A 26013-nucleotide genomic window follows, 5' to 3' on the forward strand; every position below is an offset into this window, starting at 1 on the left:
GAAATACCATCAGGTAAGATGTATTCATTTCAGGATTTCTCCTAAACCCCTTCTTCGCAAGGTTGAAGCACAGATTTGTGCTTACGCAATGTTTGTGAATGATGCCCAATTTGTCTCAGCTGTGTGTCACAAAGCGACGTTAACTGGTGCCCAGTGTGTCACTAGGAGACACAGAGGGGCAAAGCATCAGTATTTAATGTCCTTGGTTTTCAGAGATGTTTCTTTAAGTTAATGAAACACATTTCATGTCCAGACTCCTGTCTTTTGTGGTTTAGGAAACAAAGGTACTTTGGATAAGGATCAGGAAAGATTGTGATTTTAGTTAAATATTGTTGGAAAAGCTAATGATTAAATAATAATGCTGTAGTAAATATGAGTGGATAGTGTATTTCAAGACCGCCTATTTTGGTGGAAAACAAATGAGATGTTGTCAGTGAACATTTTGCTCATACACGCAGGACATTTTGAACATTTTTGCGACTTGCCTGGTATGCTAATTCACAATATTTCTTTATTATGTTAATACAGTACTGAAGCTAATGCTCTGCATGACAGTTCCCTCAAAAACATATTTGCTGTTTCAAAAACATACTTTTCAGCAAATAGGTTTGGAGAGTCGCACTTTAACTAATTATAACATATACTAACATTACATAAATTATTTTAGTTTAGCATGCTGAAGTTAAATATAGTAAAAATAGCCTATAATTATATATATTTTTTTCATTTTTTTGGCCATTATATTGTTTCTTTGATCGCAAATATTTTGTAGCACAGCTCCAGTTTCTGGTCTGATGATTTGGAAGCATTGATCTAAATCACTTAGAAACTAAAACTTTGGATGCTTGAAATAGATGTTTACTACCAGCAGTTTGGCTAACAATTTTACAGTTTTGTTTTGTTTTCCAAATACATTTTGTGTGATCCTCAGAAAAAAAAAGTAAAAAAAAAAAAAAGGTACTGAGGCTGTCTGATCATCAGATTGCTGTGTTTATTTTCCTGCCAGATTTAGTCATAATGATGTAAAGGCTTTCCCACATCTCTGATGGTATCATAACTATCAGAAATGGTGCCAAATTTTCCGTAAAGAGGAAAATGACCACCCTTCTCAAGTTCAAATGATGCTGAAACAAGTATTTGGTGAGATGGTGTAAGAGGTCAGTCTTGTGAGTTGCTATCACTGGATGTAAAGTCGTGTGTGTGTGTGTGTGTGTGTGTGTGTGTGTGTGTGTGTGTGTGTGCTCACACCAGGCAGCTTTCCTGCCCTGAGGCTGTGAGTGTGGGTGTGTTCTGGCTCCTCTGTGTCATTTGCCTCCGAACAGTAACAATGTTGTTGATCAGCAGTTGTTTACAAACCGCCAGGAGGATGGAACTAATTTGATCACTTCGTATTCCCCCGTCTCTCCCTCTCAGAAGACCGCTTCAATTTAAGCTCCTCATACGTTCTTGATAGCAGGCCGACACAAGTTGATTCTGACAGCAATTATGAATATCGTGTTCCACTCAAGTGGTCGTGAGCCGGGGAATAATGAAGTTCTCACCATCATCTGTTCCCCAAATCACTTAACTGCATCTTCATTAGGAACTTTGCAGCCTGGAGGAAATCATAGTGAGATTGGGATAGAAGACGAAACAGCTACACAGTGCTCAGTACATGCCAGACAATTCGATTTATTATCTAATTTTCACTATAAACTCTGTAACTGAAATGACATGAGTTATGAATACAGCAGTCTGTACAGGAAGTTTTATGATGCTTCACAGTGTTAGAGCTGACACTCATTTTTCTTACATGAAATCGGAGTGACATCTTCTATCACCTGCTCTCAGCTCTTAATATCCAACTATTTAACCAACATGTTCTCACTCCCAATACTGACCCTTGTTCAGTGGCCCTATGCTTCAGACTATGACAGGCTAAGTGTGCTTTCAAAATTAACTTCCATATTCACAGGAAATGTACCATTTCTAGTCATTAAATACATGCAGTCTCTTTTAAAAAATACACTTACAACATAGTTTTATGTTATTTTTAGGTTCAATTCCTGAGGTTCTGAAATGCTGAAGTACAGCGTCAGATAGCAATGATGCTGGTAACGACGGAGGCTAATATAAGGAGAGCAAGTGTGTTTATAGGGCGGGCGAGTTTGCTTCCCCTGTGGATGTGATGTTTTTGGGCTTTTTTCTACACCTTACCATGTGTCTCTTTTGCCTAAACCTAACCATCCATGACTTTGTCGCTTAAATGTAACCATGGTGATGGTGCACATGCGTTGCCATGTGCTGTTGTCTAAACATAAGGACGGTGCTGATTCGTCCCACCATGCGTATTTTTTGACGGTAACAGCATCCATAAACAGTTGACACAGAAGGATACCTAACACACGATAAGTAGACACAGAAGGTCACTGACAGAGCGGAACTGTGTGATGAGTTGGATGTTTGCTTCCTGTGTGAATGTGTTGTTTTTTTTTTTTTTTACCATGTGCCTCTTTTGCATATTTCTAGCTATCAATGTCTCTGTTGCCTAATCTTAAGGATGTGCTTTTGCTGACATACTGACGTTGGTCATCATGTGCTTTTGTGCACATACAGGAAATGCAGAAGGATACCTGAAGCATAATATGTAGACACAGGATATGTGATGATTCAGAATGAGAATGTGTTATTGTTGTTGCTGTCTCCTCAACAGTAAAAGCAGATCACTGGCTGACATCAGGACAGTATGAAGGATTTGCATTTTGCAGATGCAATTTGTAGTGTACCAATGTTAAATGGTAGGGGCACCAAATCACAAAAAAAATTATAAAACATAAATATAAATTTTGAGTTATGTTGCTTTAAATTCTAACTTCTATACATCATTTCACATGGAAGAAATAATCATTTTAGAACATTTAACCTGTTTACATTGTTTTATGGCTAAGTCTTTCTATTTTTTTTAAAAATTATTATTTAATTAGTCTATAAAACAAAATGTCCTAGAGGGCTGGTGATGCTTACATGTGATCAACAGCCCCATTTTAAATTTTCACATTTCTAGTTACAGAAAACAAATAAATGCAGCCAATCCAACCACATTTTTGAATATGACAACAATCATTTGTTTATTGAAATGGTTCTGGATTATTTTTTTAATTGAAGGACTTATTGATGGTTGGTTGAGATGTTTTGGGTTAGCTATTTTAAAATTCACATTTTAATTTACAGACACCCAACAGCAAAATAGATTGAATAAACTGTGCAGTAAAAGTCATTCCAAAATTTCCATTAAATGAGATCTTTATCTAGTTTTTGATAAAAGTGAATAAATAAATAAAGAAACAAACAAATATGGAAGCCATTCTACTGGTCCAAGCTCTACTCCACAGCTGAGTGTCAGCTGTTTTCACCTGGAGAGACCTGACGGGCTTCAGGGCCAATGGGGACATCACCCTGTCACAGATGGCCATCACAGCTCTGTCCCTGGACTGTCAATGACTTGTGTATGTGTGTGTGTGTGTGTGTGTCAAGTCAAGTCAAGTCAGTTTTATTTATATAGCCCATTATCACAAAACATGGTTTGCCTCAGAGGGCTTTACAGTGTACGTGTGTGTGTCTACATCATCATATGTTTGAAGTAGAAAACACCAAAAGTGAGGAGGAGTGGCAGCAGAGAGGACAGAGGTGCTGACAGACCATAGAAAGGACAAAGCCCTCAGCTCCTGTGTGTGTGTGTATATTTATGTGTGTGAAGAAATAAATATATAATATAGGAATATTAAATCCTCCTCGTCGCCTGCTGCTGTCTCCCTCTGATATTTCTCCACGGTGCTGCGTTGACAGATAAGGATCACATTATGTGTCGGAGTGTCACACCTTTTCTCTTGTGATGCCTGACATCTCTCATTTGACTTTGTTTCGTAATCTCTGTCTCTGTTTTTTTTTTTTTTTTCATTTTTTGTTTCACACCTCTCCGTTTATTCATGCTGCTTTTTATTTTCCTTTCTACCCTTTTCCTTCTCTCCTCTATGACTAACAGCTAACAGGGAGGAGAGTTTGCTTGCAGCAGAGTCAGAGAGGCTCGGAACAATCCCACAACCCCTCAGTGACTGGGAGAGCCTGTAATGTCATCTGCTTTAGTATAAGAAGTGACAAATTACAACACCTGCCAGGATAGCACATATGAACACACTCACACACACTGAGTTTGACCACATGCATCATTTTATGGCTAAAAGAGAGCGACAGGAGCTTCCCTGCAGTCTCAGATCAGTGGATTGTGGATATGATCTAAAAATGATGTTGCCAGAAATGTTTTCGTTGATATCTTATCTTTGATCCTTAATGAATGTTTCCAAGGAAACTATAACGTCCATAGTTGACTGTTACAGTTGTTCTTTGCATGTTTAAATTGCATTTTTTTGCCATTTCATGACATATATCCATATCAGACAAATATTCTTATTATTGATGAGATAATTTTGGGTCTGTTGCAGAGCCTCAACATGATGCTAACAATGAAATGACAGTAAACTGAATTAAAAAAAGCAAAGAAAAATACTATAGTGAAAATATTGTGAGATAAATCTTTCAGGCATTAAAAAGAAAACTGGACAGTTGGTTCTAACTGACATAACAAGTGCCTAAATCTCCTTATTTGCTCTGCTCATTATTTTATCTTAACAAAAGAACCAAACTAATCCGAAGGCCATAATAATCTGTGATGATAAACGTGGAAATATCAGACAGGCCGCTGTAGCACCATGGGAGAGAAAAAAGCCTGTACAGTAAGATGACTTCAACCAGTTTCATCAAAATATTCCTTACACAATGACTTCTATTCCAAGATATATCCCAATGCTGCCCTGTTTCACTTATTAAATTGAAGATTATATGGCGAAAAAATACCTATTGGTAAAGACCGTGGGTACATCTACAGTCATGTATTTATTTCAAAATTAGAATAAGGAATCAATGCATGCATTAATATCAGTTGTTCACTCATATGATTATTTATCATTATGAAATAATTTAAATGATACAATTTTATTTTAACTTTCAAAGCAAAGTGACAATTTGATGAGCTGTCATCTTTATGTGAATGATGGCTCTGAAAATCAATTTTCTCCATAAGCTTCTTCTCCTGACTGATTGTGTCTCACATGAACATGTTTTTTTTTTTTTTTTGTATGTTTGTTTTTATGTTTTACCTGGGGTTTGTTCACTGGTTTAAAGTGCAGGGCTCGATTGGAAATGTCATGCACTGTATGTCAGTGCACCAATTAGGCTAAAAGTACTTAGCCCATTAATGTCCTGAGTGGAATTTCAAAATGTCCTTCAAAGCATTTAAAGTACAAGCTGACCTAAAAACATATCAGTTGGAATTTTTCAAATTTGACAAAGTATGAGGCTACAGCGCTTGTTTTTCCTAAGTTACAAGGGGTTTCTCGTTTTTTGATTTTCCATGAAAACACACCCAAAACAATAGGTTAGGCGTATCAGATCTTACTAATTTTTCATACACACATTGTCCAGACTCTAATAATACAGATTTAAAAAGAAAAATGATAATTAATTGATTTTTCTTGCTCCAATTTGACATTGTGCACAGTATAGTGGCATTTTATAATGTATTTCTATGGGGGTTTTAAGTGGAGTTTTAAATGGGAATAAAATATGTTTAGACTCTCAGTCTTCCACCCCTACTTAATATGACTCACTCACTCTTTCTCAAACACACAAACATAAATGAAACCCAAAGTCAGACGCTTGTTGACAAACATCTTTGGTCTTTGAAATGCAGCATACATATCCGACTTGTTCCAGTTCTGTTGGACTCTGTGAGTCTTGATGAGAGGCACATGCAGAGAGGTGCTGTAAGATACTGTAGTTAGACAAATTTTCAAAAAAGATTCAGTTTTTAAGCTGATTAACATGTTAACAGCTGATGCTGCACCTGCCGCTGCATTTCAAAGACCAACAAGCATCTGACTTTGGGTTTCATTCTTTGTGTGTTTGCACGTGTGTGTGTGTGTGTGTGTGTGTGTGTGTGTGTGTGTGTGTGTGTGTGTGTATGTGTGTTTGTGTGTGAGTGATATTAAGTAGGGGTGGAAGACTGAGTCAAACAGATATTTAATTCCCATATAAAACCCCAAAATAGTATAATCTCGTTATATCGCAGAAATACGATATAAAATGCCTCTATACCGTGCACAATGTCACACTGAATCATCATTAATGGATTATCCTTTTTCTTCTTAAATCTGTATTATAAGAGTCTGGACAATGTGAGTATGAAAAAATATTAAGATATGATACTCCTAACCTATTGTTTTGGATGCGTTTTCAAACAAAGGTCAGTAGTTCCTATGTATTCTAATGGGGTAATAAACCCCAAAGGAATACATGGGAACCCACAGTCATAGAACCATATTCCTCATAATTTCTCCCCAACAACACATTGGAAAATCTGTTTTAACTGCAATAAATACTAAAAATAGTATTTTACAGAGATGGCTGTATCTCAAAAACTATAAGGACCTACTGTATATCACATTTTTGGAACCATTGTACTCAGAACAACTTTAATTTCAAAAATGTGTTATTTGTTCCAGTGTATGTGTAATATTAAGTATATAAAATTAGTGCTGAAGTTATTTTTGTGACTTTTTTTTCGTCTTTCAACTTTGTCTGTCAATTAGGGCATGATAAATTTCAGATATTGAACACTTTGATGTTAACATGTGTAGCCATGTCTTGCTTCTTAACACAGAAAATTTCACATTTATATCTCTAAAAGAAAAATATCTATAGGACTTTTACTTAACATACTAAATATAGCATAATGACGTAAATGGGTTAAATTCCAACATCTGATTTCTTTCAAAACGGTTTAAATCATGTATAGAGCTACAAATTATCTACTACCTAATAATATCCTAAGGTTGTTTCAAATGTAAGAAAGTTTACATGATTTGAGAGGAATTTGTTTGTTCAAGAAACATTTAGTGGGGCCTAATAAAAAAATATCATTGTTAAGTTATGGGACAGCTGTGGCATGGAAATGAAAACATGTACAACATTTAACAAATGTAAACCTGTTGTGTATACATACATATATATATATATATACATATATATGTATACACAACGTGTTTTGACCTGAATGTTTAATTTTTGTTTGTTTTGATCAAGGTGTGCATTGGTGAATACTGGGGCAGACAATGGATCATTTATCTTTGTAAAAATAAAATTTTAAAAAGGGGTTGACTTTGATGAGGATTTATTTCCTCCTACTCCTTTTCAGACATGAAATACTTTTGTTGTTTTCTAAACATGTGTGTTGGAGATTTTGATGTTGTTTTCTTACTTATATTTTTATTTTTTCTATTTAACTTTGCAAGTTTGAAATAAAATCTATATATAAGCAATATTTAAATTAAATGAGATGGCAGATGACAGGCTGTTTGTTGATGTTCCTAGGCCACTGTCACTTAAAAGCTACCGTATGATGATCTGCCTTTTTTTTTTTTTTTTTTAAAAAAAACAATTTAAATAAATAACAACCAAGGACTTTTCTTTTCAGAAGTTTAATTTTGATTGTTGCTTGTTTGATGTAAATTATAATGTTTCAGAGAAATATTTAACCCCTTGAAATTGGAGCAAACAGCCTTAATTTAACTTTAAAACATGGAAAGAAGGCAATAAGCAACTTACAAGAAATGCCTCAACAGTTAGCAAAACATAAATAATAAGTTAAGCCTGCAAAAAATAACCTTAAAGTTAAAAAAAATAATAATAATAACAATAATAATAATAATAATAGGAAGAATAAGAATAATAAATAAAATAGGACATGACCTACAAGAAAAGTGCTGAAACTCTAAAAAGAAATGACAATAATAATAAGACTTTTTTTCTGTATCTTAATTTTAAATACATAATTCTAATAATCATAAAAACAATTTTCTTGTTTTTTTTAACCCTAGTTTTTCAGAATGTTCAAATGTTTTCTTTATCTCTCTTTGTAGTTAATTTTCAGTTGATTTCCTTTCACTTTTCCCATTATTTCTTGCAATTTGCTGAACATTTCTTGCAAAGTTTCTTATTGCCCATTTCCCATTTTTTCTAGAAAGAAATCAAGCTAATTTGCTTACATTTGGGCGATTTCAATGCTTGTAAAATCATCTGAACACAACACAAGAAAGCTGATGTCCACCAAAGAGTTAAACTATGAAACTGAGATTTTAGGGACTTTATATTCTGGTAAACTATATATCTAAATATTTCTATTTATCAGAGTGGTCGAGCATTCAAAGCATGGAGTGTTGGGTGTAAACATCACATAGCTTCAATGAGGAGCTGAGCCAGAGTATATGTGGGATAGCCTTCTATAAGACTTGAGGGGGACAATGTAGGAATGACTCCAGATGTTTCAATGTAATTGTTGCAGTAAGTGTATGAATTTCTGTTCTGGATGCTGGATTATGTTATTTCCCACAAACTCCACCATAAATCAAGTTAAAACAGGAGAGGCAGAGTGCAGCTCAGAGCAGGAGGAGTGGCTGTGGTCCACTGACTGAGCAGAGAAGGGAACTAACCCACACGTGTGAGGACGCACCCAACCCTCTCTCCTCTGTGTGTGTCAGGCTTGGGTGGGCCGGCTGAGGTGAGTAGATGTGACCAGCCTAAGTGTGTGTGTCTCATATCAGTGTGTCCTCGATCGCTCTCACTGTATGGGGCACTTTAGTCCATTCTTCACTGGCACCGGGAGGCATGTGTACACACAGACACACAGGCACACACACACACACACACACACACACACACACACACACACACACATACAGTACACACCTGCACACATGTATGCACACACACACACGGACTCAGTGTTTTGATGTAAATTCAAGTGGACGAGGGGCCCAGTCAACCACTCCACCAGAGTCTCTCCCTCTATCCTCCTCTCTTTTTTTCCTTTCTCTTTCATTGCTTCCTTCCTTGTGACACTTTTAACGGCATGTCACGCAACCCTGTGCTCACACACACACACACACACACACACACACACACACACACACACACACACACACACACACACACACACACACACACACACCATGTCGTGCTCTCAGCCAAAGCTCTGCACCTTTGTCAGGGGAGAACCACTTAAGCACGCTCATATACACACACATATTCATGCACATTCATGTCTGATTTTCTCCCCCCTCTATCCGCACACACAGGCACACGCACGAACGCACATACACACACACACACACTCCACACACACACATACAAGCCTTCACCACTTAAGCCGTCTTCCTTTCACCATCTCGTGCCCTCCCCTCCTCTCTGTGTCTTGTCTGGTCTCGTGTGTGCGTGACTGTGGCTGGCTTTGGCGAGGGTGAATTAGCACGACGACCCAGTTTGGTGCCAGAAGAGACACGACGTCAGCAGAGGATATATTGAAGAGCACTTCCTTTTTTTTTTACTCCCTCTTCCTCTGCAAATTACTTTCTGCTCCAGCCGCCGTAATGTAATGGTAAATAAAGTACGGGGTAAAAGCATCACCTCCAGCGAAGGATTATCATAAAGCAAATTATTTCTATTTTCAGGAGCTTTTATGCTTTTTTTCCCTTTAAAGATCCTATCTGTATAACCTCAGATAACTTACATCAGTGTGTTACATTCAAATCAGAACTGAAATGTGGATGAAATCAGTTCCATAAACAAAATGCGACCGGAGGGGATTTTTCTCGGCTTTCTTTAGGGGCTCTGTTTTGCATTGCTCTGCTGATGCTAATTGGCTGCAACTAATTATAGAAAGTCTGTAAGTGTTCCTCTGAACCGGACACACACACACACACACACACACACACACAATGCTTTTAAACACATTTTGACAAGAAGCTCTCACTGTGTTGAACCGAGAGAGTGTTTGCCACTGGCCTCAGAGTGGTAAAACACATCACAGATTTGTGTGTGTGTGTGTGTGTGTGAGAGAGAGAGAGAAAGTGTGTGTGTTTCAGTATAGGTGTTGAGTGGAGGAGGAGGAGGGTTGCAAGCAAACTGGTGTTGCGTGTCTCCTTCGGCTCGTTGAGCTGACAAACTGCTTTTAGCGTTTAATTATCCATCGCTCTGTGATTAATAGGTTTTAATTACTGTAACCCATGGCAACCCAAAATATGCACAGGTCTCTGCACGAGGTCAACCTATCAAAACCCCATGAAAAATCAAAAAAGACAAAAACAAACAGACTGTGTTTTCACAAAAGGAAAACAAGAGTGGATCAAGAGCCTTTGCGTCTCAAACGTCTCACTGATTATTCATCATCGGCAGCTGAATGAGCACAAACTTCAGCTCTGGTACCCACCCACATACACAGGCACAAGCACACACACACACACACACACACACACACACACACACACACACACACACACACACACACACACACTATTTACCTACTCCACAAAAGTGTTAGACCTCAGAAGAGCTTCTGACCAGACCTTGAACTTTTTACAGGGTCCACAGCGAGGACTTCAAACAGACTTTTTGATTCACTAAAAAGGTGACAACCTTACATTTCTGCAGATACTCTGAGCTCAGAGGAAACCTTCACACACTTAAATAAATGGCCAGCTCTGATGCTTAGATGATTTTGTTGAGAAAATGATTTTCTAACTAGGAGAGAGAGGAGTAGAGCTGATCAAAAATGCACCAATCGAACTGAAAGGAACAATTTTTTTCCAGCATACCGAGCAGAAAATATTGATCTTGGACCAAAGCAAAGATTGAATCATTACTGCCCTCAACTTCTGGACCGGTAAGTCTTTGTCCATGACTATTACATATGAACCAAGAGGTGTCAACTTTAACCCTTTGAAACTTGGTTCCACATCAGTTTTCTTGTGCTGTGTTCAGATGCCTTTCACAAGTATATAACCCTCAGAAACATGGGGAAAAGGCAATAAGCAACTTGGCAAGAAATTTCTCACGAATTTCAAGAAATTAGTGAAAGGTAAATAAGAAAATGATCAAAAAAAAATAGTTTTAAAGGGAGAAGAGAACTATATTCATAATCATTATAATTATGTATTTCAGATTAAATTACAGAAAAAAAATGTGTTTTCTTTGTCAAGTCATTGTCTTGTTTTGTATTTTACTTTTTGGGGGTTATTTTTAGGCAATTTTCTTGTAATTTTTTACTAATGTTTTGCTATTTTTTAGGTCACGTGTTGTTAAGTTGCGTGTTGCCTTCCCCTCATGTTTTTGAAAAAAAAATCAAACTAATATGCCTGTCAGGACATTTGTTACCAAAATGTTGTAAATTTGTTTGTTTTTTGTTATATGACTGCATCTTAAGGAGGAGTTTAATGAAAACCAATGATTGGGATATGCACAACTCTCTGAACAGATACAAAAAAACCTAATTGGTCCCATGAGCTACAATGGCCCCTTTTATTTATTTATTTGTTTATTTATTTTTGTCAATAGCATCTGCGTTTTCTGTCAGTGATACTTTAGGCTAAACATTAATCTGAGCATTGTCAGATAATATACACAGTCTTCAGTTTTTATTTTTTTTATTCTTTTTGGAGGACTTTCACTTTTTCTGACAGGACAGCTGTAGACTGTGAGTTAAGTCCTGGCCTACTTTTAGTATTTTGCAATGTTATTTTTGTGTTTCTAAATCTTCTTATTCTGCTGTGAGATTTTAAAAGGTCGTCTACTTTTCACACCATAAATATGACTTTTTCAGCCCATCCTCAATGCAAACTCGTCAAATAGCACCGCTCTGTCAGAGAGCTTTCAGCATACCAGCCTGACGCCAACAGCCACCTTCCGCGACCAACCCGTCCGGGCGGCCAGACGGCACTGGGCACGTCCACATGCCACGTGTACATGTGTTTACCATTTACACAGAGACGTTAAACATTAGATGGGGTCAAGTTAAGCCCAAGGATAACAAGGGAGTTAAATAACATAATAAACATACTTAGTTCAACACTCATGATCTTTTCCTTCACCTCAAGTAGCTTTGTTACTGAAACCTAAAGCATTTTTGGTGAAGAACCCTACATTTCCTGTAAGTTTATTTTTGAAAAGACACTTTGTATGTAATAAGCTGAACAGTATGTTTCCCGAGAAGATGACACGCTGTCCCTGAGAGTCCAACACTGGCCCTAGAGAGGGGCCAGGAGCGCCGTAGTTTGAAGTGTGGGAATCTGAAGCAAGCTGCCGTATTTGAAAGTAAAAACGTGTTGGAAATAGCAGGCTTATACCCACAGTCTGTGCTGTGTGACTCAGACCAGTGTTACCCTCATCTCTCCATCCTAATTCAGTGTTCAACATTAATTTCTTTTCTTCTTTAACCCTTTGAAACCTGAGCAAATTGGCTTGATTTCTTTCAAAAGCATGGGAAGAAGGCAATGAGCAGCTTAACAAGAAATGACCCAAAAATTAGCAAGGATGGGGCATCTGGTGGCTCAGTGGATAGAGCAGGTGCCCCATGTATAAAGGCAATGTCCTTGCTGGAGTGGCTGTGGGTTTGATCCCGGCTTACAGCCCTTTGCTGCATGTCTTCCCCTCTCTCTCTCTCCCCCTTTCACACTACCATTCTGTCCTATAAAGGCTAAAATGCCAAAACAATTATCTTAAAAAAAATTTGAAGAAGAATATTGCCTGAAATTAGAAACAAAAAAGAAAGAAGGGAAAAAAGAAAGAAGGAAAGAAAGAAAGAAAGAAAGAAAGAAAGAAAGAAAGGAAAGTAACAAGACAACAACAGGATATGAACTGACAAAATATAATAAAATACCATAAAATAAAATAGAAATAATGAATAGAAATGATACAAAAAATTATGTTTTTACCAATTTTAAATAATAATTATATACAGTGTTTTGTTGATATTTTTCTCTAGTGAATGACTTTTTTTTCTTTTCACCTTTTTACACATTTTTTTTTGCAGTTTGCATGACATTTCATGACAAGTTGTGGACTGCATGTTTTTCCCTGTTTTTTAAAGAAATCAAACCACTTTGCTTACATTTTTAAAGCTTTAAATATTTCTAAACAGCATCTGAAGTCTGTATAACAAAACTGCTGTCAATTGAGGTTTCAAGGGTCAAAATTCAAGTTAAATCACATGTACTATCTGCAGTCCTGTGATTGGTCTTCTTTGCATTCTCACTAGAAACAAACCACAGCAGAGTTTGCTTATGTTGGTGTGGTTCCATGTCCAGCATCAATTAGAGTGACAGTGCTCACCAGTAACTGCACCAAACATGTCAGGCATTAAAGTGCGCCGAGTCAACTCACCCACACAGGAGTCTCTGTGTTCCTCAAATCCAGCGGAGCACACACACCTCCCGATGGGTACCAGCCACTCGCCCTCAGCACTGCAGTACATCTTAGGCGTGTCCCTCTCCTCTGCGTGATCCACACATTGACCCCTGACCTCCACCAGAGAGGACGAGTCTGCCCCCGTCACCACGTCAGTGAACACGGCCAGGTTCCGGCTCACACCCACGCAGCGTTTGTAGTACACCCGCACAGAGGTGAGGGCGATGCAGGCACCGATGTCCTGGAAGGCCAGGTAGAAGCCTCGTCTGCTCAGAGGGCCCACGCCTCGCACCTGGGAGAAGAACAGAAGGATTTCACAATTTAGGTCATTTAGGTCATTATGAGACTGTAACTGTGTCACCTGTGTTTAACTATAGATATAAAGTATCATATGTCATTAATATGAGTGTGTTTGTCTAAGTCAGTGCGTTTCCAATATGGGGGTTGCGAACCTTAAACACACTCTCATCCCAAGTCATCACATATCGCCGTTTTGTCAGTGGACTTTCGCATCTACAATTTACGCTCTAAGCATTCCCCTAAGTCTGCTGTTGACATTCCGCGACGCCGCTACCATCGCCAGGACATCAACAAAAGCACATGGTAGGTTTAGGCAACAAACGCTTTATGTAAAAGTTTTATGTAAAACATCTTGATAACTGTGTTTATGTACCAGATTAGTCATAGTAAGGTGATGATTGATGGGGGGGCCTGGTATATATATATATATATATATATATATATATATATATATATATATATGATATTGTCCATTTGAATTTTAATTTGTTTGTTTTAATTTTAATCTTTTTTAGTCTGTATTTATCTTTTAATTGTTTCTCCTTTTGTTCTGCCTTGATTGTGTTCATTTCTTTTATCATTATTTTGTGTTAACAGCTAATGTTTTTTTTTTTACAGAATTTACTGTTATTGATTTGGGTTGTTGTTGTTATTTTTGTTTTTTAATTGTTTCTCTTTGTTATTTGCTTCTGCTTTGCCTCGTTTGTCAAAGCTTTTTGTGAACTATTTTTAAAGGTGCTATATAAATAAAGTTATTATTATTATTATTATTATTATTATTATTATTATTGTTGTTGTTGTTGTTGTTTACAAAGGCAATGTCCTTGCTCATTATACAAAATGAGAATCACTGCCCTGATGCTCAAGGCAACTGCACTTGAGAATTAGTGTCAATTAAATAAAAAATGTACTTTTATGAAACGTTTGTGTGTTTTGCTAACTTACTTAAACAACTTCAGAGAGTTTGGAAAGTTCTCTCACTTTTTCATACCAAAGGCTCAAACAGTGGTCGCTGTAGTGCTTCCTGAACAAACAGCGCAGCTTTAATTTGATCTCTGGACTGCTGTTTGCTGTTGTTTGTTGGCAGCAGTCATTAATCAACCACTTCACTTCCAACAACAACCTGGAAACATGGATGTTTTTACATTTTTATGTGCTTGTTTTTCATTTCATATCACAGCTGATTATCTTGTTAACACACAGGAACTGATTCCAAACATTATTTTAAAAGTTTGTTGTGGAAGCATATGAAAATATAAGGACATATTTTTTTTTACAGGCAGCAAGAACTATTAACATCCAAAAGGCACATAAATAAGAGTAGGAAATGGTGTGGCTGTCTCCACTGTTGGGCAGTAATGCCATACTAGTATGACAAACAAGTTACAGTAATACTTCGCCATTAATGAAAAGTGTAACTGATTAAATAACATTATTCCTATAATAATATTACAGTTACACTCCAAAACACAGCTGGAACAACCATACTTTTGATGTCAACCCCCTGCTAATTAAAAATCCAACATTTAATCCCAATGCTTTGAGCGTGAGATCCTGAGGCCAAAAGCCACCTTTTACCTCTGCATGACACACTGCTGGATGTTGTAAGCTTAGAATGTGGCCAGATGGCACCTGCCATGGCAGCATGATATGTGAAAAGTTGGTATCAGTTGAGAACACAGTTGGAACAAATCCCAACAAACCTCAGAATTTCATACAGGAGTCCGGTGTTCACTTCCTATCTGAATGTGATGTTTTTTTCTGCACCTGACCATGTGCCTCTTTTAAACTAAATCCTCCATGTCAGCATGTGCTTTTTTTAACTTACCAGTGCTGGTTGCCATGTGCTTTTTCACGGTAGCTGCAACCTGGAATGTCGGCAGCTGAAGCAGAGGGATAGCTAGAGTAAAATATGTAGACGTGGAAGTCCACTGGAAAGCAGCATGTGACGATTCAGGATGAGAACGTGTTGTTCAGTCACATCCCCAAATTATTTTTGATAATCGTCATGCTGTGCATACACTTCACAAAGCAGCAAGCTCGGAAGACAGAAAAGAGTACATTCATCAGCAGAATATGATTCTCACTACTATTACTTTTGTTGATAGGAAAGATGACAAGAACACTATTGTCAAAGGTAAAGTGTGTGCATGTGGTACTAAGAATATTTCCACTGCAAAAAACACAACCTCAAACCTCCTGAAACACCTGCTATGACCAACAGCATGACAAAGTGAAGCTCCATGAAATACATCCTGCAAAGGGTGAGCCCTCTGTGGCGGCAGAGGACAGCTGTAGCTGTGATTCAGACAGATCCTTTGGAAAATAGTGGTCACAGGCAACAGAGCACCCCCTGTAAAAAAAAAAAATCCTTTGCAAACTATCTAACCTTAGCGGCACTAACGAGAGTTTCTTCTGACATTCACACAGAGGCATACATGCAAAGTCAGAATTTTGAGGGGAAAGGACACAATTACAAATTTTTGGGGGATGTAGAGGGAAAAAACATAGTAGTGTAACAAATCACTAAGGACTACATGAACGTGGCTCCCACACTAGGAGCTCCAGGCTTAGACAAGGATAGAAACATGGCACAAGTGACATTTTTTTTAAACTCTACACTGAGGGCTTCAACATTTGAATAACTTCAGATGAGCAGAATGGAGACATTTTGTGGTTTTGTTATGTATTTTTTTTAACGTTTGAATTCTGGTCACCATTTGTTGTTTGGGAGATGAGTGCAATGCCTTTTCCCTGTAAACCTCCAGCAGTGACTATAAAACTTACACATACACCTAAATTTTCCATCGGCATGAAAGTGAGTACATAATGACTGAATTTTCATTTTTGGTTGACCTATCCTGTTAAATACTTGTGAAAGGCCTCTGAATGTATCACCACAGTGGTGCTGAGGTGAGATCTGTTGAGACTCCGAGGTCTGTCTTGTTCCCAGTCCTCTCTAATGAGAGTCCACAAGTGGCAGTCAGCAAAGAAACAGTCGGTCTCTGGTGATGTTTACTTTGACACCAGAATACTGCTGGTCACACTTCACAGGATTTTTTATGTCTCCTAAATGTAAACAGGAGGAGCGTACTGATATACAGAGAGTGCACTTCAAGTGTGTCTTAATGTCTTGTTAGGAGCAGTCGCCACATGCTGAAACAGCATCACTAGTGCTCATTTAGTTGCAAAGATTTTGACTCATCAAGCTCCTGATACATCAACACTGTGTGCTTATTAAATAGTAATTATGTAATTATGAGTGTAGCAAATCTTTTTTGGGCTATTGTTGGGATTTTTATGTTTCTGTCTGATTTGATTTCCAAAAATAAGCACGTTGTATAATCACAATCAACAGTTGTCAATTAAGTTGCCTCAGCCACTTTCCTTCCCTGCACTGTGTGCTCAAGTTTTTCAGTTCAAGGCGCACACTGTCATCAAGCAAAAGAATATTAATGTCTATTTACTAGTAACAATGCAACACAGGTGAATTTATAATATGTCAGAAACTAAATTAAATCTTGAGAGTTTTTTTTTGTTCCTATGTGAACTGTGAGGACTATCATCTATTTGCAGGGAGCAGAGGAGAAAAGAATGTCAAATCAAATTATAAAATATGTGCAAGGTAAGAAGAGGTTAATGTCAGCATTCAAGATAAAAAATATAATCATATTATTTATTGATAACACAGGAGATTGATAAATATGTTGCATGATAATAATTAAAGTAAACTGTTGAAAATCATCATCCCTAGTGTTTAATATGTAGGTTTTCTATCAGAATGCCGTTGTGTGAAAGAGACGTGGTTATGTGTGAACATCTTCAGCTGAAACTGTGTGTTTGGTTTTAGGTTGGGTCAGGATTTTCTGTGTTGATTTGGATGGCAGCAGCTCAGCCCATAGGGACTTGGCTTGGGAACGGAAGGGTCGCCAGTCCAGGGTTTGAACTGGTAGATGAAGAGGTGCCTGTTTAGCTCCTGGGCAGTGCTGAGTTACACAAAATTCCTAATTGCTTGGGGTGCCTGTCCATGGGCAGCCCCCTCGCTCCAATATCTCTATATTTAATGCAAGTCGTCACATATTGCTGCTTTGTCAGTAGATTTCCACCCCTATATATTATACTCTAGGTATGCCTCTGTGTCTGCTGTTGATGTTCCAGGATGCAGCTACCGACGCCGGGATGTCAGCAAAAGCACGTGCTTAGGATTATACACCAAAGGCAAAAATGGTTAGGTTTAGGCAAAAAGGGCAGATGGTGAGGTGTAGAAAAAAACCCCATCACATTTAGACGGGAAACAAACACGGGACTCCTTGTCCAGGCTTTATTGGACCCATCCACCACCCCTTTCTCACACATTTCAGGGACCTTCATGCTCCTTACCGACTTACTTACTGTACTGTCCAGCTGCGTTCTCAGCTGACGCCACCCAGTGTATATCATACAGTTGCAAAAGGTGGCTTTTGGCATTGGGGTCTTACGCTGAAATCACTGCAAAAGTGGCAGTATTTGATGACTTTGGAATGATAATGGGCTGTTATTGGTCCTGTTTGTGTATGTGTGTGTATTGCAGGCCTCTGTGAACTGCATGCAACATGTAAATGACAAAAGAGTGAATAAATTGAATTTCCCCTTAGGGGATTAATAAGATACAAAAAAATGCAAACAGAAAAACTAAGGGATAAAATTAGAATTGCAACTCTGTTGCTGTTAATTTACCAATGGGTATTAAACACCAGTTTAGCTATGTAGGTTTGAGCCAGAAAACCTGCACACTACTCTGCATCTCTTTTCAGGTTCAGCTCAACAAATGAAAAGTCTTTTTTGGAGTGTGTGTGGGTTTTGAAAGCTTAAAGAGCACAACAGCATTTGGGGAATGAGTCCAGTTTCACATTATGTTCACCAAATTTGATCCAACACAACAACCTCTTATGAACTAAATTACTTTCCCATATTTCATGGTGTCTGTGTGTGTCAGCAAGAGAGACAAAACTTAATTCAACTTTAAAAAACATTCAGCTTTGAAGGAAGAGATTGGTGATATTCTGTGTTCCTAGAACTGCCGACAAATCCCATGAAAAGTTAAAAACCAACTAAAAGGAACCTGATATATCTTCCTTCTCTGTGCCATAGAGCTACGCTGTTGTCCAGAACTATTAAAAACACATCAGTGATCCACACAATTACACTGGATAACACCCTCATTACCATGAACACGCACTTTAGTTTATTTTGACTCAATCACACATTAACTGTCCTGCTGTCTTGACCATCAAGCAGAACACCAAATATGGATCATCTGCTGCTGTAATGCACCCTAAAGCGCGGTTTTTCTTCCCCTTTTGAGCAAAAGCCTGCCAAAACCAACAGTACCAAGCTGTTTAAGGAAATTATTGAGTGATTTTTTTCAAAAATGAAGCCTTGTAGCCATTTTAGATGGTTGAGAGCTGCAGACAGGGTCGGGAAGTCAGAAAGCATTTATAGACAGGCTACCACATTGTTTTTGTTCTTTCTCCTTTCTGTTGACAGTGGGAAAAAATAATCATAGAATCATAGAATCATAGACTCATCATCCTTATACATATAAGCTTTAGTCAGAAAACAAAAGCATGGTGATTTAAAAACATTTCAGTTCTACAAAAGTTCTGCAGCTACAACAAAGAATACATTTGGCATAGTGCTTTATTTTTTCCTTTTAGTGGCAGTAAAATATTTCTCTGCCTATTCAGAATTCATTCAGTAAAACACTCACACAGTTTTATACCTAAACCAGATTCTCATTCTGAACTTGAAAAATACTGCCGCTTTGACAGTGCTTTTGGCATAAAATCTCCACTGAATGGCATCAGGTGAGAATGTGGCCGGACATGCCAGTTGCAGTTTTATTATATGCCAACAGACAGCCAGACAGCACCCGCCGCATGCGCATGATACTCATACACATAGCATCACTTGAGAACATGGCTGGACGGAACCTGCTGCGTGTGCATGAAACTTGGCAGAAGGGTGTCATGTTGAAATGCTGCAGTAATGACATAATGTAAGGAGATTGTGGGACGCCATATGGCAAGAATACCAGTGTTCGCTTCCCAGCCTAACGTTATGTTTTTTTCTGAAACATGTGCCTCCCTGACCTAATCCTTACCATCCATGCCAGCATGTGCATATGTTGATGTCTTGATGTTGATTGCCATGTGCTTGTGTTGCCTAAACATAACCACATGTTGCTTAATCCCACCATGTGCTTGTGTTGTCATTATGGTAACTTTTATCCCAGAACATAAATAGCAGATGCAAAAGGATACCCCGAGTGAAATATATAGAAGTAGAAGTCCACTGCAAAGCACCAACATGTGAGCATGTGGGACAAGAACATGTTAAATGTTCAACAGGTGAACTACTGAAGACAGTAGCCACTGTGAGGCAGTGTACTTGACAATATTTGTAGCAATGTCAGAATGTTCATTCAACCCATTCTCATCATCAGGTCAGATGACGACCTGCCACGCCCCCTTGGCATCTGATAATAGGGCAACCTCTTGCATCTCTTTGTGACACACAGCTGAAACACATTGTAACCTGTTAACGTTGTGAATCACTCACAGTTAGGTAAAGGCAACAGAACATCTAGGTTACGTTTTGAAGAAAAGATTGTGTTTTGGGTTCAAATAAGTATGTTGGTAATGTTGGTATTGTAAAGCAATATGATGTAATTATGTCACATGAGCATGTGCACAATGACTGTACCTAAATTATATAAAATCAGCTTACAACAACAATGGCTATGGCTACATGCACACCAATTTTCCTCTATTATTCCAAATATGACCATATTCGCAATTTGATTTGATTATTGAATGAAAGTCTTGTTTTGTTTAATTGTTTCACCTTCCTCCCACCCTGTGCAGACTTTCTCGTTCTTTATACTAAGTAAGTTGCTCTCAGCTGGGGATGGGTTTCCATTAGAGTAAGTTGAAAGCCCAGGAATTCTAATGCTAAAGGGTGCCTTTGGCATGGATAGAATATGCCCAAGGGCATGACAAAGCATCTATATTTGATGAAAATGAAATGAGAACAGGTTGAAATGCTGGTGCCACAGCAGGAACAAAAAGTGGAAGAGATTAGAGTCAACAGTAAAGCCCCTGAGCCAACAGAACCACAACCTAACAGAAGTTTTTTTTGTTTCCTCTAACTTACTCAAAATTAATTTGTAGCAAAAATAAAGACAGTGCCAAATCAATAATCCTCTCCTTCATATCTTTATATTTGTAACAATGTAAGGTATCAATAAAGGTGAAGCTCCACTATTCTGTATCAAATTTGAAGCTGTTATCAATATCAAAATATTTCCCATGATACTGAACTGAGCCCTGCTGTTTGCTTTCTGTTACAGATCTGCAGAATCGAGCTCAACACAGCGAGTCACAAGGCTGGAAGAGGCTCTCTGGAGCTGTGGATGTTTCCAACTTGTCTTGAACTCCTGCAGAGGTGTACGTGCTGAGAATGGGAATAAACTTAGAATCCAAATTGAGCTATTGCTTCAAAGAGCGTGGGCTGACATTTACCTGTTGTATCAATCAGTATTCGTGCTGTTGTTTAGTGTTGTTGCTCATACCTCAGTGTTGAGTTTAAGTCTGCGGACTCCCAGGTCCACCCCTGTGAAGCTCTCGTCAGCAGCGATGGTGTCAATCTTGATGAACTGGTTCTCCCGTACAGCCGAGCCCACTGCTCTGTCAGACTCATAATAGTACAGGTTGAAGGTTTCCTGTAGGAGAAACAATGTACCATGAGTATTGTATGTGTGTTTTTTGAGTTACAAAATGAGTAATACAATATTACCAACATGTTCTCATCCCAAGTTCTCACATATCCCCCCTTTCTCAGTGGACTTCCATTTCTACATATCACACTCTAGGTATCCTGCATCTGCTGTTTATGTTCTGGGATGCCGCCACCAACGCTGGATTTCAACAAAAGCACATGTTGGGATAATGCTACAAAAGCATGTGGTTATGTTCAGGCAACAAAAGCAAATGGCAACCAATGCCAGGAGGTCAACAAAAGCACATGCTTAGTATTAGGCAACAAGGGCATGGATAGTTAGGTATAGAAAAAAAACATCTATCCACTGAACCACGCCCCATAGAGGCACAATGTTGCACTGAAATCAAAAGCAGGGGTATCATATGACTGGCTGGTATTACCCAATTTATTCTTAGTACACCCAATATACAAACAAGTGTTAAAGCAACCAAGAAGGACTGACACTTTCAGGTCAACATTTGGTCAGTGAAACTGAGCAGCAACATCCAGGGCTAAAAAGTGATGTCAACACTGAAGTGCCAAAAACTGCAGTTCCTCTGATGGCCACTTGAGGCTGGCTCCAAAACAGATTAAATCCCCATATACCTCTATGTTAAAATGCTCAACTTTACAGAAAAAATATGTTTACAGCAGGGAAAACATTATTAGCTTCTAGGGCAAAGTTTTGCTGTTCATGACAACTGTACAGGTGTACGTTTTAATACAGCTCACCTGTTTAAATATCATTAAGGATAAAAGTTATGCATAATTCAGCCTAAGCCCGCTTTGACTGACAGGTAGGTGCTTTTTGTTGACAACTAGTTACCATGGCAACGATGTTGGTAAGGTAACATAACCATGGTGTCACGCCAGATTCAAAGAAAGTAAGTCATAGTGTCGCTGTGAGTTTTCACTTCATGAAAGGTCAATGAAATGTTTTAGTCCTGTTCAGTGTTTGGTTGTACTCATAGATAAATAATGGCAAAGACCAAAATGCTAAAGTCAAGGCTTCAAATATGAGTCCACAAACCAATGGTTGACATGGCTACGTCCATTATTTTTTAAAGTCTATGATTAAAATGAACTTGCCACCCAGTCTAAGTGCAGCTACGGGTTCTCATTTCTTTATTATTATTATTTTTTTTATGGTTGTAAGTATGTGTGCCAAGTATACAAACTACAGTGCTTTGATAAAGTGTTAGTAGTATAAACTTAGCATGCACGGCCCATATCTACCAGACACAGACACAGATTATTTGGGACCAGTGCTCTTTTCACATATTAAAGTGAGCAGTATGTCAAATTACCCAAATGTCACAAAAGTCCCTGAGAGAAAAAAAATGTGCTTTCATAATTATGTTTAAAGGCCACTTAGTCTTTGAATTGTGTAAGAGTTTAAATATACTTCATTTCAGATTGTGATTTTACAAAGCGTACAATATACTCTACAGAATATGAGTTACATGATTGCAATTAACAGCTCTATTTTACAGCTTTGTCTTCACATTTTCATCTTCGATCTCCCCAGACGCTCCCCTCATCCTTTCTGTGTGTGTGTGTGTGTGTTGTCACCTTGCAGGTACCCAATACTCCAGGCATGCTGTTGCAGTCTCTCAGGGTGAACTTGACCTCGATGTAGATCCTCCTCGCTCCCTCTCGAGGGATCCAGCCCGTCCTTAGCCAGTTGTTCTGGCTAGGGCTCATCACGTTACACACCTGATTTGGAGATTGTTACAGTTAGCAGCAACATACACCATCAATAAAAAGAAACATTATAGTCTTAAAAGAGCTGTGTGTGGCTTTTTTCCCCTTCTATGTTTTTGGAAGATGTCCTCACTCCTGTGTGGTGCTCTGTTGTTCTCTCTGCTCTGAGCTCTTCACCACAGTTAACATGTTTTCTGGTGAGGAAGTATGAGCTGACTTGGAGATGAACCTGCACTCAGTATGGTAGACTGCTGAAAATATGTTACTTGCAAATAATGAAGTGTTTACTGTTAAGTGCCATAAATAGGCTAATGTCTAACCAAACTGTGCCATGTGTCACACACTGTAAACTGCAGTGTGGGTGGTTGACACTGACACTCCAGTCAGCATTTGACTGGCTGCTAAATTCAATGAAATCACTGTATTACACTATCTTAATGTTTTGGGTTGTTTTTATTCAAAATTATAATACATATTCATTTATGAGAAAATCACTAGCTATCAGTAGATCGTTCCACATTGCATCTGTAATGGTGTCCGATTTTAGAAATACACTACTAACATGCCCTGTTCTGTTAAGATGGGTACATATGTACAAGGCTGGCTGCTGTCAGGGTCTGAGCTTCCACTGGCGACACTGAAGTTAGCCTCTCTGTGCTTCTGTTAGTTTTAGATATTTGGCTGTTTATGCAAACCACCTCTCATTGGTTATTTTACAGGCTGATTCTAGGTTTCTTTGATTATTGCAACTGAAACAATTTAAACTGAACTTATTTTAAATGTATTAATTACCTCATGTTGGGAAATAAAAAAAAGGCCCATGGACTTGGTTGCAACAAAATATTGATTTCATTGTCAATTAATGTGATGATTAAATAAACACTTAACCATTTGGTCAATGAAATGTCAGATTTTTTTTTGAATGCCCTTTAAGGACTTCACATAATTTATACTGTTCAACCAGTCCAAATGTCAAGGGTAGGAAATTATTTCCAATAATAAAATATGGATTTTTGACAAGCAACTAGTGGATTTATTGTAATATATATATATATATATATATATAAATATATATATATATATATATATAAAAATATATATCAAATCAAATCAAATCAAAAATTTATTTGTATGGCACTTTTCATACAAAGAGTAACACAAAGTGCCTAACAGAGATTAAAAACAATAACAGAAATGAAAAACATCAAAGAAAATCAAGAAAAATACAGACAGCCTGACCCTCCCACCCCCACATATACGTATGCAACAAAACACACACATTCATGTAGACATTCCCACACATATTCGCAAAGGCACCCGAACACCCCCCCTCCCACCCACACACACGCACACATACACCAGCACACACCAGCTGTTACTAAAGAGACATGGCTAGGCACTGAGACCTGTGGTGAGGGAGAAGCTACCTTTGGGGGCCAACCTCACTGAGAGAGGTCACGGTCCAGCACCGCCGGGGCGCCGCCACAGAGACCATCCCAACCCGGGCGGACAGGAGTGCCCGCACCAAGATGCCGAGCCCTCTAGCCACCCGGGCCGAAACAGTCCACGGTACAGCACCCCCAATGGTGGACCAGAGACCACTCCCAGTCCGGCAGGCCCCGATGAGGAAACACTAGAGCTAAAAACTAACACAATAAAATAAGGTAAAGAACATATATATATATACTTGCAGTTTCCTACAGTGCAATATTTCAATATTTTACCATTTACTTTTCAATAATATAAGGCTCTAAAATGTGGAACACACTACCAACCTAAATAAAATTAACACAAGATATTATGATTTTTAACCGAGGTGTTAACAGTTGGCTGAAGTAAATAAGAGATGTGAGCACTTTTAAGTATTTAATAATGTCTTAGTTGAGTGTTGTTACTGTATGCAACCTTGATATTTCTGTCTTTTTGTCTTTTTTATGTAATCTTGGTGTTAATATTTACCTTTTGTCTTGTATTTGCCATAACTGTTGTATGCAATGATATAAAATATCCTTGGGGTCAGGTGGGAGGACCTGGACTTATGACCTGGCTACCATAAGTGATAGAACTATACTGAGACTATCCTACTGAAACTAAATCACCCTCTCAAAGCTACATGCTGCAAGCTCATAAATAGCTTGAAAAACTAAAGTTGTCTCAGCTTTCATACACCAGCAGGACTTGTTGTATAATCTGAATTTGTATTATTTAATGCAAATTATTACCATATGATATAACAAATATAGAAGAATCACTGGTGATGAATTAACAAGTTTGTGTTTTAAAATCAAACCTAATTTACTCTAAGAGAAAAAGCCCAGTTTGCCTGAGATCAAAGTGAGCTATTCCACTGAAGTTCTTTTTTTAATTAAGTCTAATAAAAACAGTTAGGACATTACATACCTGGTACGTGTGGATAGGGCTGAAGTACTCGTCCATCTCATTAATGGCATCCCACTGTGCAGAGAGAATGAAAGAGTGGGAGAGAGAGAGAAAGAGAGGGAAACACTCTTAGGTCAGTCGCATGTTCTCACATCTCCACATTTTTCACATTCATATTCAACAAATCGTTCAGCCGCTGTTGAGATTTCCCACATGAGCATGTGTGCCTACGAGTCTCCCTGAGCACATCACAAGTTTATTAGCTTTGACTTCAAATGAAACATGTGATGACTCCTGTCACACACACACACACACACACACACACACACACACACAAACACACACACACACACACGGTGTGGCAGGTGTATGTATGGTATGCTATATTTGAATCTCGCAGAAGATGAACAGTATGGTTTAAGTTTTTCAGATGATTTCAGACCTCATTATCTATATGACTGAGTTGGAGTGATGCACACTTTCACAGTCAAAAACAAATTG

The 26013-nt window shown here is 38.2% G+C and overlaps 1 protein-coding gene across 5 annotated transcripts in view; it reads right to left on the bottom strand.

Annotated features, from left to right (window-relative positions):
- The window catches only part of epha8 (eph receptor A8), a 159019-nt gene that overhangs the window by 60827 nt on the left and 72179 nt on the right, over nucleotides 1-26013 (bottom strand). For all 5 annotated transcript variants that reach the window (XM_088082708.1, XM_088082712.1, XM_088082706.1 and 2 more), the window contains exons 3-6: nucleotides 25534-25587; nucleotides 23002-23145; nucleotides 21242-21391; nucleotides 13306-13621 (exon numbers count right to left, since the gene is read on the bottom strand). In XM_088082708.1, coding sequence (XP_087938834.1) covers nucleotides 13306-13621; nucleotides 21242-21391; nucleotides 23002-23145; nucleotides 25534-25587 — 664 coding nt within the window. The remainder of the gene's footprint in view (nucleotides 1-13305; nucleotides 13622-21241; nucleotides 21392-23001; nucleotides 23146-25533; nucleotides 25588-26013) is intronic.

Source organism: Plectropomus leopardus, chromosome 2 (genome assembly GCF_026936395.1).
Source record: "Plectropomus leopardus strain MGB_pleo_1.0 chromosome 2, ASM2693639v1, whole genome shotgun sequence".
Classification (NCBI taxonomy): domain Eukaryota; kingdom Metazoa; phylum Chordata; class Actinopteri; order Perciformes; family Serranidae; genus Plectropomus; species Plectropomus leopardus.